Source organism: Amblyomma americanum, chromosome 9 (assembly GCF_052857255.1).
Source record: "Amblyomma americanum isolate KBUSLIRL-KWMA chromosome 9, ASM5285725v1, whole genome shotgun sequence".
Classification (NCBI taxonomy): domain Eukaryota; kingdom Metazoa; phylum Arthropoda; class Arachnida; order Ixodida; family Ixodidae; genus Amblyomma; species Amblyomma americanum.
In genome coordinates, this window is record NC_135505.1 from 113,415,582 (window position 1) to 113,430,011 (window position 14,430).

General features: G+C 46.6%; 1 protein-coding gene across 1 annotated transcript; it reads right to left on the reverse strand.

Annotated features, from left to right (window-relative positions):
* Positions 1-3,219: 3,219 nt before the first annotated feature.
* LOC144104118 (uncharacterized) lies at positions 3,220-14,408 on the reverse strand. Its single transcript, XM_077636942.1, has one exon. It carries the CDS (start codon positions 13,737-13,739, stop codon positions 11,463-11,465), a length of 2,277 nt encoding a protein of 758 aa, XP_077493068.1. The 5' UTR covers positions 13,740-14,408; the 3' UTR covers positions 3,220-11,462.
* Positions 14,409-14,430: the final 22 nt, after the last annotated feature.

Genomic DNA, 14,430 nt, shown 5'->3' on the forward strand with positions numbered 1-14,430 from the left:
AAAAGTCTCAGTTAAACCTGATCAATTAACCTCGGACAGGCTATAACAGCGAATAGTTATTCTCGATTACACTAAAAGCCAAATTTAAAAATTTTCACGAAGATAACCAAACATTTGCATTGTTGGGCATAATGTAACAGTACATCTAATTGCGTAAAGTTTGCTGTTACTATGTTCGTGAAAGAATCAGGATTATGGAACATTATGACCATACGACAGGTCTGGTTTACTTCCAAGCTATGATCCTACCATGCCCACAGCACATGCTCATCATTGCTCTGTCATAATGCTCATAGCCCTTACTGTTGTACTAAGGCTAGTGGCAATCTAGGGACATGGTACAGTCACCTTGTGGTCTCTTCAGGCAAGTTTCACAGGACAGTGTTTTTTACACACACTTTGCAACACAATGACATAGACTGCTCTTGATGCATTTTTCTGGCTCGTATTTGAACTGCCCCACCAACACTATTCATGTCGTCGTTGTAGTTGGTATACAAATTCTATGCACACTGTAGTTGACCGGCACATTTGTCTGACCACTTCTGTACTTGCCTGAATACCCTTAAATGCCTGCTTGCTTTGTTCGGATTTCAGCAACCTCATTCTGATTCAGTTAAATGCTTTAGAATAAGAGTGATAGTGAGAAGGCATTTCATGCTTTGAACAAATGAGCAAGCATACAGCTACGACTTGGCACTGAAAGTGGTGCGTGACTTGGCCCGTATGTGAAGACCGGTGCCTACACTCTGCCATAGCTTTTCTTAGCCACAAAAGGAAGTCTACGGAGGCGAAGCATCCGTAACCATGTCATTCCACCTAATAGTTCGGTCAAAATACAGAGCGCCTGGCCGCCTGATTCGTTGCCCTCCACGTGGTAACTTCATTCTGTCGCTAAAGCAGCTGGCGCCATCTATTGAAGCTTCTTGTAACTATATGTGCCTAGCAAGTTTATCGCAATTAAAAAAACTTTTTTTCCTAGACTTCCAAAGTTAAAAGTTGGCAACTGTGATAGAAATTTACGGAACAAATGTTGACAATGTACCATGTTTCAAGAGAAAACTAATAGCTGTAAGCTAGGGCTATATTCTGCTGCATAGAAAGAGATGGTGTGTTTCAGGTCCACAGCTTCCGCACCACTGACAGGAATAAAAAAGTGTACGAGACGGCTAAGAGCAGCTGGAGTACAAGCTGTACCACTGGCCATTGGCTGTTTGGTGTTCGCATCAACGACAATGCAAATGTAACTCCCGATTCCAGAGAGATGTTCGCAAAAAATAACATCCCCCACACTTGCCTCGATTCCAGTGGCTGTTGGCTTCTTTTGTATCATAACTCTTGGCCACCATGTTTCAACACACTGGGTGGCACCACTTCCAAATTCCAAAGCCCAAAATAGAGACAACAAAGGGTCCCATAATGGACTACTCTTTTAGCCAACTTGATAATGAAAAATTATCTTAACGCCTCTCTATCTCTCAACGTCAAGTTTGATGCTAATTGCATTACATGTAGGAGAATGTGCCTCCTTCAACCACCGTTTTGCTTAGCTTCTAGGACAGATACCTAATATCGCCACAAGAGAAAGATGAGCACAATATGGCAAAGGTCCAGGCTTGGTTGCTCTGTTGTTATGTGCTGAACTTTTTAAAGCCTGCTGAGGCTGCTTGAAAAGCCTCGTCTGCTATTTCAGCTGCAAAAATCTGCTGTTTCTATTATCAGCACAGTGCTCCATCAGCATGTGACAAATCAGTGTGCCACAAACTTCAGACACCATTTCATTTTTCATGTACTGAAACAGCTCGTCCTATGTTGCCACACGCATGTGTGCTCGTGCCAGTGTCTTCCACCCGTAATTTATGAATGGTGCACTCGAACTGTATGAGTCTCATTCACAAGCACGTTAAGACTGGTAAAGGTTATGTATCGTGCTCTACGAAAGTGAGTAAAATTAAAGATGGTAAATTAATATACAAACAACACAAGTTGCCACAAGCAAGAAACAAAAACATGGAACTGTCTTTACAGCCAGCTTCCAGCGGATTAAGTATAGGTCAGGTTGTGCAACAAATGTAGTCTAAGGCATGGGCATCTGTTCAGTGTGGACGGAATGGCGTGAACCAATGCACAGGACACAAAAGAAGTTTACGTTGTCTTGTTTCACGCTGTCCCATTTACAATGAACAGTTGCCAAGTAGCTTAGATTTCTATCTCACTTCAGTACTACAGGTACCTGTGTACATAGGCATTTGTGTAAGGTATAAACAATACAGATGAAACAAGCAATAAACAAGAATGAATTAAGAAGTTTCCAGGCAAAGGGTGGATGCAGCTGGCAAAAGACGGTTAATTGGAGAGACATGGGAGAGGCCTTTGCCCTGCAGTGGGTGTAGTAAGGCTGATGATGATGATGAACATGTACACTGTACAATTAGCCATAAGTTGGCACACACTCGTGTCCAGTTTCCAATTCGAATGTTGGCATTTGTAATTATGAGTGTGAGTAATATTTAAGTGAGCGTTCAAGCAAGGCAGAGTCCTAATCACATGTTCAAACCAGGCTCACCCAATGTCCATCACAAATGTCGGCTTGAAACCGCTCAATTTCAGAGGTAAAATTGCTCACTCTCCGATCCCCCCCTCCCGGCATATACTCTGGTCAACCATGTCAAATTAATCCTGGCATCTTAAAAACAGGTTTGGTATTCCATGAAAGATGTTTTTTTCTTCATTTCCCAACCCACATGGCATCATGTGAGCCTCAGTGATTTGGGCCTATTTGTGCTAAAGTTACGAGTGTCACTCAGCCCAAGTCCAAGTATGTCCTATTTTGAATTCAAGTTTTGGCAAGAATGACGAAGTCTCAATTTAAGGCACATAAACCTTGACGATTTGAGCGTACTCAAAAGCACATTAAAATATGGGCCCTCCAGAGTGAATCTGAACACATGCGAGTTAGAAAAACTGTTTAAACCTGTGTGTCTCTTAGTGGGCCATACTGAACTCATATATGTAAGAAACATATGAAGCTGATGATCATGTGTAACCTTTGTCGCTGTAAACTTTTGCCAATCTGTAACAGTCCTTACATGAGCATGGTATAGCTTAGCGCCTGGCATAGTCAAAGCACTGTTACACCAAATAATCTGTAAAAGAGCCGTTCATCCCAGCCTTGTGACACTGGAACAGAGATTTTTATGTTAGAAACCAGGAGTCAACTTTTCAGGCCGTCTTGTGATACAAACTAGCCTTTATTTTACTATGATGGCATCACTAGGAAACAGCACACTACACTCAAGTATATATGTACAAGGTCGCGACAGAGGTTGCAACAATGTGCGTCGAGTGAACGCTTCCCTAGAGCACGATCGCTTGAAGCACACTGTTTGTCTATATACACGATGGCATACCGAGACCGGACTCACTCAGTCCAAATTGTTTTCTCCTTTCCGCATGCAAGTGCCATCATAAACACCATATCCTTTCGCATTGCAGCGCCGAATGTGACGTGATTAATAAAACATAAAGCTGTTACGCTTACAGTTACGCTTATGGTACACACAACATGGCACATGGAAACTGTTGCTGCGACATGCATACGCGACACACATAGAAAACCAGAGTACAGTCTTTCACCTTTTTGGCAGAGCAGTCCTTTCCTTTTTGGTGTTGTGACATCTGGTGAATAGTGAAGTAGCAAAAGAACTTTTTTTTCTTTTTCTCAGTTCCCCATTTTTTAGTTTGTCCCTAAACCCCACGCAAAGTAAAAAATAAAATGAACCCTTAAAACAGCATTCACGGTGGCCTGACAGAAAAAAAATATTTTCAGTGTGACATCAGGTTCAGTTGTTCCACAGGACTCACAACCAGTTTCACTAAAAAGTTTGTAAGGATTGACTAAGCACTTAGTAAATCGTCATAAATTTCTATATTAAAATGACATGGTACAGTTGACGGTTGCAGATTCGAACTCGCCACGGAACAAGAATTTGTTCAAATTATGCTCCTCTTTGCTACACCTGCTGTTGACAGGACGAAAGTGTCAGTTTGAATAAACCGGGGTTCAAGTTAGGCGAATTCGAATTTACAAGAGTTCACTGTAAATGGATAAAACTAAAACCAACTACAGATTACATAACGACTTGCAGCAAACGAAACTACAATTTGTTCATCAAATTGATCACCGACTCCAAAAAAAAAAGTTGGAAGAGCATGAGTTTGTACAGCAATTTCATGGACATGCAAAATGCAGATTTGTACAACCACACCATCGCAGCACAGAAATGCTCAGTACAGAACACCCTTTTTGAAATGCAAGCGAAGACGCTGGAAGGCTACATAACTTAGGTAAACAAGCAACAAAAGGTGAAATGTGTAATACAGGCAGAATAACTTAGAAATGGAGAGTCGGTGCTCAGGTTCTGTGTATAAATATAAGGGCCACAAGTGACAACAACTAAAAACAAAACAAAACAAGGGGGGAAAAATAAATTCATAACAGCCTTTTTTTTTTTTTTTTGTAAACAGACAACATAGCACAGAGTACCTACGCAACCAAAACAACATACCCCCAAAGGAAGCACTTCCACGTTCTCGGCTCCCACCACACATTCTCAAAAAAACATACTTTACAAGTCTTTGATTTGCATGCACCGTACAAGGTCTGTGACCCAATTTGGCGGTCAGATCTGTCTGCTTTGAGCTAGCACTACTGACTCGCTGCTAATATGCACAAGGTAAATGTGATAAAACCTAGACAACACAAATATGACAGATAATACCATAACTAACTTAAACCTAAATCTTTCTTGGAAAGAGCAACTTTTCATAATTTGCACTTAAGAGGCAATGGGTATGCACTGAGTCATAGCGCAGAAAACTAGGGACTCTGGCAATGAACAACACAGTGCTCTAAAATCACATCAGCCGCAAAACTCTGCTCTAAAATCCTGTGGCCTGTTTTCAGAATTGATCACAATGAAGCAGAGGGCGGAAGTATGTTTTGCAGCTCGTGTGATTTGAGAACTCTGTGAACAAAGTAGGCAGATTAAAATTTTCCATCACATGAAAGAACAGAACAGCTGCGGTTTTTCACTGCCTGACAACCACATTGCAATAACCGTGACAGACATGGATGGGACACGAGCAATGCACTCCAGTCTCTTTTGCAATGGGAAACTCCCCGCATATAACCTGAAGACTTCATAGTTCTCGGCAATGCTTGCTCCGTCAGCAAGCATGAACTGAACACCGCCATCTTTGTTGTTTGCACATTTGCACATTCTTTTTCCTTCTATAGAGCCACAAGTAGGCATGTCGAGTAATAAAAATAAAAGGCCTGTCAAATGACAAAAACATAAGCACCCCTTTCTTGACTGGTGCCCTTTAGTCCATTGCCAATTCTTCTGTGAGTTCAACTCCAGACTGACAAATAAAGATGCATCAGCAAAAGTGCAAGCCTAAATGCTGGCCTTCGCTTCAACAAGGCTTGAAAAACAAAAACCTAAAGCTATTGCTCAGGTTACTTTAGCAACTCCTTCTCAATCTTGAATGTTGCTTAAAAAGAGTCCCGACAAGAGATTTTTCAGTGTACTCTCATTCATAAATGCCACATACTGCCAATGTCAGAACATCTCAGGACACCATGACTGGTGTCAAATAGTGTGGCGGGATTCGTGCACCCTGACCATGGCGTAAGAAGGTTTGGGAAAAGGTGGATAAAAGTTCCCTTTGCCTGCCAAAGATATGAAGAGGTTGTACACTCATTATGAGCCACACTGGATCCTGCACCAGCAATGCTGTCGTTACAAATTTGACAAAAACATACAATGTAAAGATTTTAAACAATAAGGGCAATGAAGTTAATGACATAATATCATTAACCCCTTCAGGTGGCTAATAAATTGGGCTATGAGGCACGTTGAATTAGTGAGCTCCACATTAATTTTGACCACTCAGGATTTTTATAACAAGCACCGAAATCACGGTATATGGGTGCTCTTACATTCTGCCATCATCCACATGTGACCGAACATCGGAACTTGTGCTCAGCCACCAAACGCTGCGGTCACTGAGATACTGCGGTGCATAAAATCAGCCTGACATCAGCGGTCATGCTTGATTTCAATACCATTTTAACAAGCTCACGGGCATTCGTCAGACCAACAAGGAGGTCACCCAAAAGCTCATTGTCGGGAACCCTCCAAAGCAGTCATTGTCAATGCTGAACAGTTGTGCTACCACAGTACCGGGCAGTAGAATGTAAATAATCCTTTGAACATGAAACCTATGTGCTCCATAATATACACATAAGCATAAAAAAAAGCAACGGCCAGTCTTCGTCAGGCACATCCCATGGGACATCCAACAATGCTCAGCTGCCAATACTGAACGTTTCGATCTTGAAGGCCGCCGCGGTGGCTGAGTGGTTATGGCTGCTGGCCAGAAAGACGCGGGTTCAATCCCGGCCGCGGCGGTCGAATTTCGATGGAGGCGAAATTCTCTATCGAAATTCTAGAGGCCCGTGTACTGTGCGATGTCAGTGCACGTTAAAGAACCCCAGGTGGTCGAAATTTCCGGAGCCCTTCACTACGGCATCTCTCATAGCCTGAGTCGCTTTGGGACGTTAAACCCCCCATAACCCATGAATGTTTCGATAAAGCAAGGGAAATGGTCGGCTAAGTCTGGGAGCCAATTTAAAGGGACTATAAGGACAAAGCGAAGTCCTGTATTAACTGATAACCCTGTTCTAACAACATAAAAGCTAATTTCACAGAAAACACAACTTTTATCAACTAGAGAAGAGCAATAAATGAAATACAGATGTCGCCACCACAGGTGGCTCTCATCAGCAAACTGTGGTGATGGCGTCAAATATTCCTTTGTTCGTGGACCGCCGAGGTCAGGCCATTTGACCATTCAAAAAGTACCTATTGCTCTTGACGTCATCGTAAATGTCACAAGTCTGACTCAAGAGGCGAGAAAAAAATTTTTCATCTCCAAAGTTTTCCAGCAAGAAATATGCCTTCTTCAAAAGCACCACAGAAAGCCGAACAATCAAACTTGACTACGGGCAAAAATTGGAAGGGACTGCCTCCAGAGTCTCTTTTAAAATAATTTTTTAGAAAATTTTCATACGGATGATGCCCCCACACCAAAAAGAGTAACACAGGATGCGTGCACAACACATTTCCTTCTAGTGTGAATGAAATTCACATACTGGAACATCTCTCTCTCTGGCTGTACATGATAAAAGATTCACCCTCTTATCCCTGTCTTCTTATGACCAGACAGGTGGCTTTCTGGCCATGCTGGCTTCAAACCCTGCTGCAAGGTTAAGCCACAAGCTGCGATCTATGGCCGGTTCAATTGCAACGCATGATTTTCTTGTTGTCCTTAAGCACGATTATATTAACCGTAATAACAGCGGTTACGAGCTAAAAGTGCATTAACTATCTCGCTCATCGTGGACACCTGCACTGTGGTGTGTGGGAAAGGTTGAAAGGGGGTCCTATAGAGGGGAGAAGAAAAGAATTGTTGTAGCGAGGAGCTCCAGACCGATCTTAATTGACTGGGTTTTCTTATGTTGAATTCCAATGGCAGATCCTGATCAAGTTTTTCTGCTCTGTTGGGAGCAATCGTATTCCAATGGCAAAATGGGAGTGCGAATTGTCTGTTCCAATGGCAGATCGGGATCAGACGTCAATCCCGGATCGCTCTGTGGAGCAGCGATATTTGCTCCGCCGAAATCGGCAGATTTGACCGGAACCCCCCGCGACGTTTTACTTTCCCGCGTCTGCTTCCGGTCATGACCGGCTGCATCCTTCCTGTCGTCGCTATGCGGTGATCCGGGTAACGTACAAGCAGTATTTTTGACTTTTTTTAATTTAATTCTCCCAAATGTAATTATTTTTCGTTTTGTTTGCATCCGCACAAGTTAAAACAAAACATTTTCTTCACAGGATGTCAATTCCATCGCGGTAAATTCTTTGTGACCGCTTTTTAGACCAAAATCGTCGACTTGTTTGAACCTCCCGCGCTTTCTGACACAGACGACGCGTACTCTCTAAGCCTAGCAGCTCTGTAAATAAGGAAGCAATCTGAAAATTTGGCGCGTTTCATCACTACAATTTTGTGGTGCGGGCATCATCACACAAAGCGAAAGCTTCGTGCGCCTTTTGTTTGCCATGAACGTGAGAGACAGTGTAGCGGCAAGGACGAATTGCTGGTGAAGCGAGAGGCCGTGCTTCAAAGGGCGCCGCCATGTTGCCTGAACTTGGAGCTATATTCTTGCGCTGAAGTGCCCCCGCGGGAGCGCATGCATTCCATTGGCAAAATGGGAGGGAGTGATCTCCGCCTGAACTACGCGCTCCGTTTGTGATCCGGCGGAGCGCTCTCGATCTGCCATTGGAATTCAACATTAATCTGCGGAGACATCATACGTAATCAGCGGATGCACATCGCTGCACATGCTTTGGCAGCTCGGATCATTACAAGCTGTCCCGCTCTGTATAGCTGTATCAACAAGAACGTCGGCAAGTTTCCCACGACAACGTGTTGAATGATACATAAATACGACCAGCCAATTTTCTTAATGCGCAATAAAACAGTGCAAACAATGCGTTATTTAGCATGGTAATATCCCTCTTGAAATTAACCTTTTGCATCCCAAACAACGACACATATGGCCAGCAAGTATAAGCAGATTAGTGACTACAGTAAAAAAGATGAAATGGCATCAGATATAGCTGCCGAGTCACCACTGGCGTGGGAGCAAAAAATTGGAGGAGACATTTAAGCTCCTCATTAAGGGTATGACGCGATAGCATAATCGGTTATAATTCCCATATATACTGCAGGTCATTCTCTACTTTACATTCATGGATCCCTGGGAGTCCTCATACCTCTCCTGGAGCAGAGGAGCAGCGGTTAAGCGATGCGCCACTGCTATGCGATGGCAGGTGTTCACAGCGGTGGGCCTTGTGTGGCCCAGGTTGATCTTCACGAGCAACCAATCATTAATTTAACTGCCACCTGCCACGGTGGGCAGTTTGCTATCTGCTGGGCAGATTGTGATAACGCCACAAGGTCACGTGACCTAGGCGGCCCACCTGCCAGAGCCATGCCTGTGATTTTTCGCTCACAACGCCAATGCCGATGTTGGATTTTCTGCGTAACAGGCTTTTATAGCTATCACGCCAATATCTTTGCGTATTATACCACTGCATCACTTCTCCTGTTCAACCTGTAATCTGGTCGTACTTGGTGGCAACATATGTAGCCACTGGGATACAAACGGTTAATTTTGTGTCCTAATGGAAGTATATTTTTCTTTTTCATGTAGTTTTAACGGCTTTATACATCTGCAAAACATCATCGTGCTGAAGACTCCTGCCGAAAAATCATTCCAGCTTAAATTGTTCACATGCTGCTGTGCTTCTGCTAAGTTTCTTGATTCAGTATAGTTTAGTAATCATGAACATAAATGGCTTTTAAAGGTATAGGGGGGAGGCACTGAGTGAGAAATGTTTTAAAAAAAAAACCATCAACCTCTCTCCTGTCTAAATAAATAAAAAAAATGCATCATGCACATGAGACAGGACAACAGCACTCTTCTCTCTGCAATTGACCCTTTTAAGAGCTGTCCATAAGTCCGGCCCTTATCATAAATGTGCCTTTCTTGGCTATTCGTACAGTAGCCTAGTTTTACTGCATTACATGGCCTGTTTAATGCACAGTTTACACAGCCTAGTTTTACTGCATTACATGGCCTGTTTAAAGCACAGTTTACACATGTAAAATTTATAATTTATTTATAATGCATAACTTATGCCGCCGCTACAGATGGGTTACAAGCAAGCACGAAAGCCACCTGTCTAGCCGCCAACACTCACCAACAAAAATAAAAGTAAAGGAACATAGCAGTATTGCAATCGTCAAAGCAAAGCAACTGTACACGCGAAGCGGAATGCGCACGGGGATATCAGTCGACAAAACAGGCCCGGCGTTATCTACAGCTTTCGCCTGCAAGCACACCTCCAGATAAGAGGCCGTCTGAGAGAGTTACCGCATGCTGGGAGAAACGCTGTTCCGTTGTCACATTTAAAAGGAAACACAAATCTGCGAACGTCCCGTGACACGTCAGAACTGTCAGAGCCTTGGTTGCCACACAAGTGATGGAAAACTAATTTGGTGATGCCAGCTGTCGGCCTCAGCGACTGCAGTCCACAATACCAAAGCTAAAAATTGCATTTAACATTTCCAAGTGCAGTCGAAAGCCAGAATGTTTGTATAAAAGCATTACTTACGTCAGTAAAATTGAGTTATGCTTACGGCTTTTTCAAGGTCTGATTTCGTCTCCATTTGCACACATTGCAGTTATATGTGATATGCTGGTCTTGTAACAAAGAAATACAGAGCCGTGCTAAATAGGCAGACAAGGAATGACCTTCTCGTACAGACTGAAAAGGATGAAAAAGTGTCGCTTGTTAAATGGCTTTAGACACAAACATTAGCACAAACCAAGCAACACTGAGAACACACTGCAAACAGCCACTATGACAAAGCTATCAGTAGCCTTGCCTCACAAACAACTTGGTATACCCACATGTTCTGTATGCTCAATCCAAATTGAAACCATGGAAGGCTAGGGACATTTGCCATGAATGCTATGTGTTCAACCCCCTGTGACTCTTTGTGTCTCAAAATGAAGACAAGGCTGCATATACTGTACACATTCTAAGCTTTCGTTCTTGGCTGAGAGTATTTTCTGACCTGTTTTGTGGAACGGTCACACTTGGATGAGAGGAAGGATTGTGGGGGAACGAAGTGGGTTAGGGTTACATCTACACACAGCTGTTTACGCCTACATGAGCTTTCATTAATGGTGGCCATCTGTGCCTGGGTATGCGTAATCTTTTACAGGGAGCCTCTGCGATTTTGAAGAATTCCGGACACCCAGGCACAGAGCCCACAAACAGTCCTGCACGGAAGTGATCCCGTGTCCACCGTTCTGCGGTTCTCAAGTCGTACCGCAATGCATAAAAGGGCGAGACTGCTTTTTTTTTTTTTTACGGAGAAGACTGTGTGGAGCCGTCAGATGGGCAAATATTACAGCAGAGAAGACAGCTTGATGGCAACGGTGATGAGAAGGAGAAAAGCAGTGCATATGCTCAAAGAAGCGTCACAGTCAATGCGTGCTCCGCAGTGTTGAAGCACTGCTTGAAGCTTTCCCCTCTCCTGACCTTGAGGGAGGCGACGTGCAGGCTGATGATATTGCATTAACCACGGTTCAATAGAGCACTGATGCTGTTGCTGCACACTGTTCAAAGTCCGGCGAGGAGATGATTTTCTGTTTCTTTTCAATGTACAGGACATGACAATCTCAGTGTCAGGCCAAAGGAAGCAACAGCTGCTTGTAAGCCGCCGTGCACAGTTTTAAAAAGCGTTTGGAACCACGCATATCAGTAGACGAGTTGCTTGCCACCCCCGACACCTTTGCCGTGCTTGCGCGGAAGCGCAAACTGTTTAGTCCGGCACAAGATCACCTTTGTGTCCTCGGTGTGCATGACCCGCCATTGGACCTTCACGAAATCCGAACACTCACCTTCTTCTTCCTCGTTCCAGTCGTAGACGTCGAACGAGGACGAACCGCCTCCACCACTCTTGGCCGCTTTTGGCGTCCTCGGAGTGTGCACCGGGGTTGGAGGACTCATCAGTGAAGAGCTCTGTTTGCGAGCCGGCGTGAACTTCAGCTTCAGTCCAACGCCTCGCCTTGTCCGCTCTACGGTCCAGCGATTGGGGTTGCTCTCGGACATGCCATTGCTGGTTGCGTCCTCATCGTCACGGCTATGCCGTCTTCGTGCCGCCGTCTGCTTCGAAGCAGAAGACAACGGTGCTTCGGACGGAGTGTGTGCAGTCAACTCGAGCGGTGATGAAGATGAGTTCTCCATGGACAGCTGTTGTGGACACCTTGTGTTTTCCGCAACCATGGATGCTGGTTCCGAGTACGGCCATGCTGGATACTGCTGCTGATGCTGTTCTGGCTGAGGTACCAGGGATGTTGGAGCAGCTGCATTCTCTGCCGCCTTTTCTAGGTTTTCCTTGTGACTTTCAATGCCCCGCGAGCCACCACTTCTTCTCTGACTGTTCTCATCTTCAGCCTCGTCACAGATACTGTGAAGGAGGTTCTGCAAGCCAAACGAGAAGTCTTGCTGTGGGAGCTCACTCGTGAACATTGCATCCTGCTGTGGGGGGTCGAGAAAACTAAGGTTTTCAAGTGGCAGGTGGTGGGAACTGGACACCGGCGCCACCTGGGAGTGGTGTGACAGGTGCGATGGGGGAGGTGGCATAGCTGTTGCCGCTGCTTGACTGCTACCGGAATCCATCTTGGCACCTCCTGCCGTCATCCAGCAAGACTGTGGCTCCTCAGTCTTGTCTGGAAGGTACGGGGGATGCGGAATTAATGGTGGAGGTGGCGGACCCTGGTGGTGGTGGTGGACATATTCTCGTGGGAAGCTCTGGCCACAAATCTCCGTCAGCTGGCTCGTTCGTGAAAAGTCCAGAGGAACCGCAGCACTGGCCTCACCAACACCAGAAAGCAGTCCTGAATGAAGCACAGTACTTGGTGGCGAGTCATCTTGCGGTTCCTGCTTTACCATCACCTGACCAGGGTCGAAGCTTGGCCGTGTCGGGAATGGCACAGGAGGTGGCCGGTGGTAGGCAGCAGCAGATGCCTGCATGCCCGCTGCATTCAGCATGGCAAAGTGGTACGCCGAAGGATGCATGTCGCTCAGTGCCTTGTCCACACCATGGTCACCATTGGCCACAAAATCGTCCAAGGTTGGGAAGCAGTCAATAAGCTCCTTAACACACTCGAAATTGTCCTCGCGCAGGGCAAACTCGCGATGATGCGCCCCGTCCGGTCCTATGTGCTGCTGGAGGTTGAAGAAGTAGGCGTTGCAACACTCGCAGTACTGGTGCTTGGCTGGTGGCGCCGCGGTGGGTGTAGTGGCCGGCTGCGGTTTGTTGGCCGGCGCAGTCAGCACGGGCTCCTTTTCGGAAACGTCCGTCTCACAGGAGGAAACTTTGCCAGACTTCTTGAGTTGCACGTACCGCTCCTGGACCGCGGGATCGTCAAACGGGCTCGACGGGTACAGGGGGTTGACGTAGAGCGCGGGGTCCGACTTGAACACTTTGTACACGGGCTTGAACTGCTGCTCAACGTCCTCGACCTTGATCAACGGTCGCGGCAGCCGCGAAGACTTTCGCTTGCGCGATGATGCGGGCTCCGATGCTGCAGCCGGCTGGATGTTGAGGTGCACCTCGACCCAGCGCAGGAACTGGCTAATGTTCCACAGCCGAATGCGGGCCTCTCTCACCCTGTCGATTACGCAGTCTTCGGCGGGCCCCGCGTCAGCGGACTTGTGCGCGCGGCTCAAGATCAGCTGGCCGCGGGTCAACGGCTCACCGAGGGACTTGTGCGGCACCGCTACCTTGGTCGGGTCCTGGTCGGTCACCACGAAGCTGACCGCCTCGTCGAGAAACTTGGACACCCGTCCGCCCAGCACCTGAATGTTGCGCAGGAGCTCGGATTCGTCAAGCTTGAGCCGCTTGATCCAGATAAACAGCGTGGAGCCCAACAACGGCTTCTGCTGGTCGCGGTCCGAGTTGAGCGATCGCCAAGAGGTCCACTGAATGCCGTCCCAGACCCAGCCGTAGTCGCCGACTTTGAACGTCATTTTGCGGATCGCGCCGCTGCTCCGTGATCCATGGGGACCCGCGGGGGCTCGGTTCGAAGGACGAACCTCTTCGACGAGCTGCCACGGGCGTGCTTCCTTCACCAGGGCCACAGGCTGAGCCCGCCGAGCGTCCCAGGCGACGACGCGCTCCCGCTCGACAGATCGCGTCGCTCTCGGGCGCACATCACGACCTGCTGCTACTGTCGCTGCAGCGACGGACTGACTCGTTACGATTTTTAGGCTCCGGACGGCCACTCGGGCAGGTTCAAACGGCACTGCTTCATGATCGGGACCAGGTTTTCTCTAATCGAGGCGACGGGACAGGCGAGGAATACCAGCCGAGGATGCGAATAAATCATTTTTTTCGCCTTCCCTTCTTTTTCTTGTTTTGTTGATTATCCCTTTTGGAGCGCTCTCGCTACTACGGACTCGGAAACACAAGCGGGTAGCGGAGAGAGAGCTCAAATGTCTCCCGGCGACGCCAGTAACGCCGCTGGCCTGCGGTGCTGCAGGTCGGGCGCAGCTGTGGGGTCCGAAGCGAGCAAAAAGCACTTGCCTCGGCGATGATCTCGCGTCCAGCGACGACGTTTTCGCGAAAAATTTTGGCCACCAAGCGATTATTGTAGAGGGGAGGGGAAGGCCTGAGAAGCCCTGATACGAAACCCGACGGATTCTGCGATGTACGGGTCGC

What these genes read in the sequence shown, in the direction of transcription:
- LOC144104118 (XM_077636942.1), bottom strand. Translation starts at nt 13,739, where the DNA reads ATGACGTTCAAAGTCGGCGACTACGGCTGGGTCTGGGACGGCATTCAG.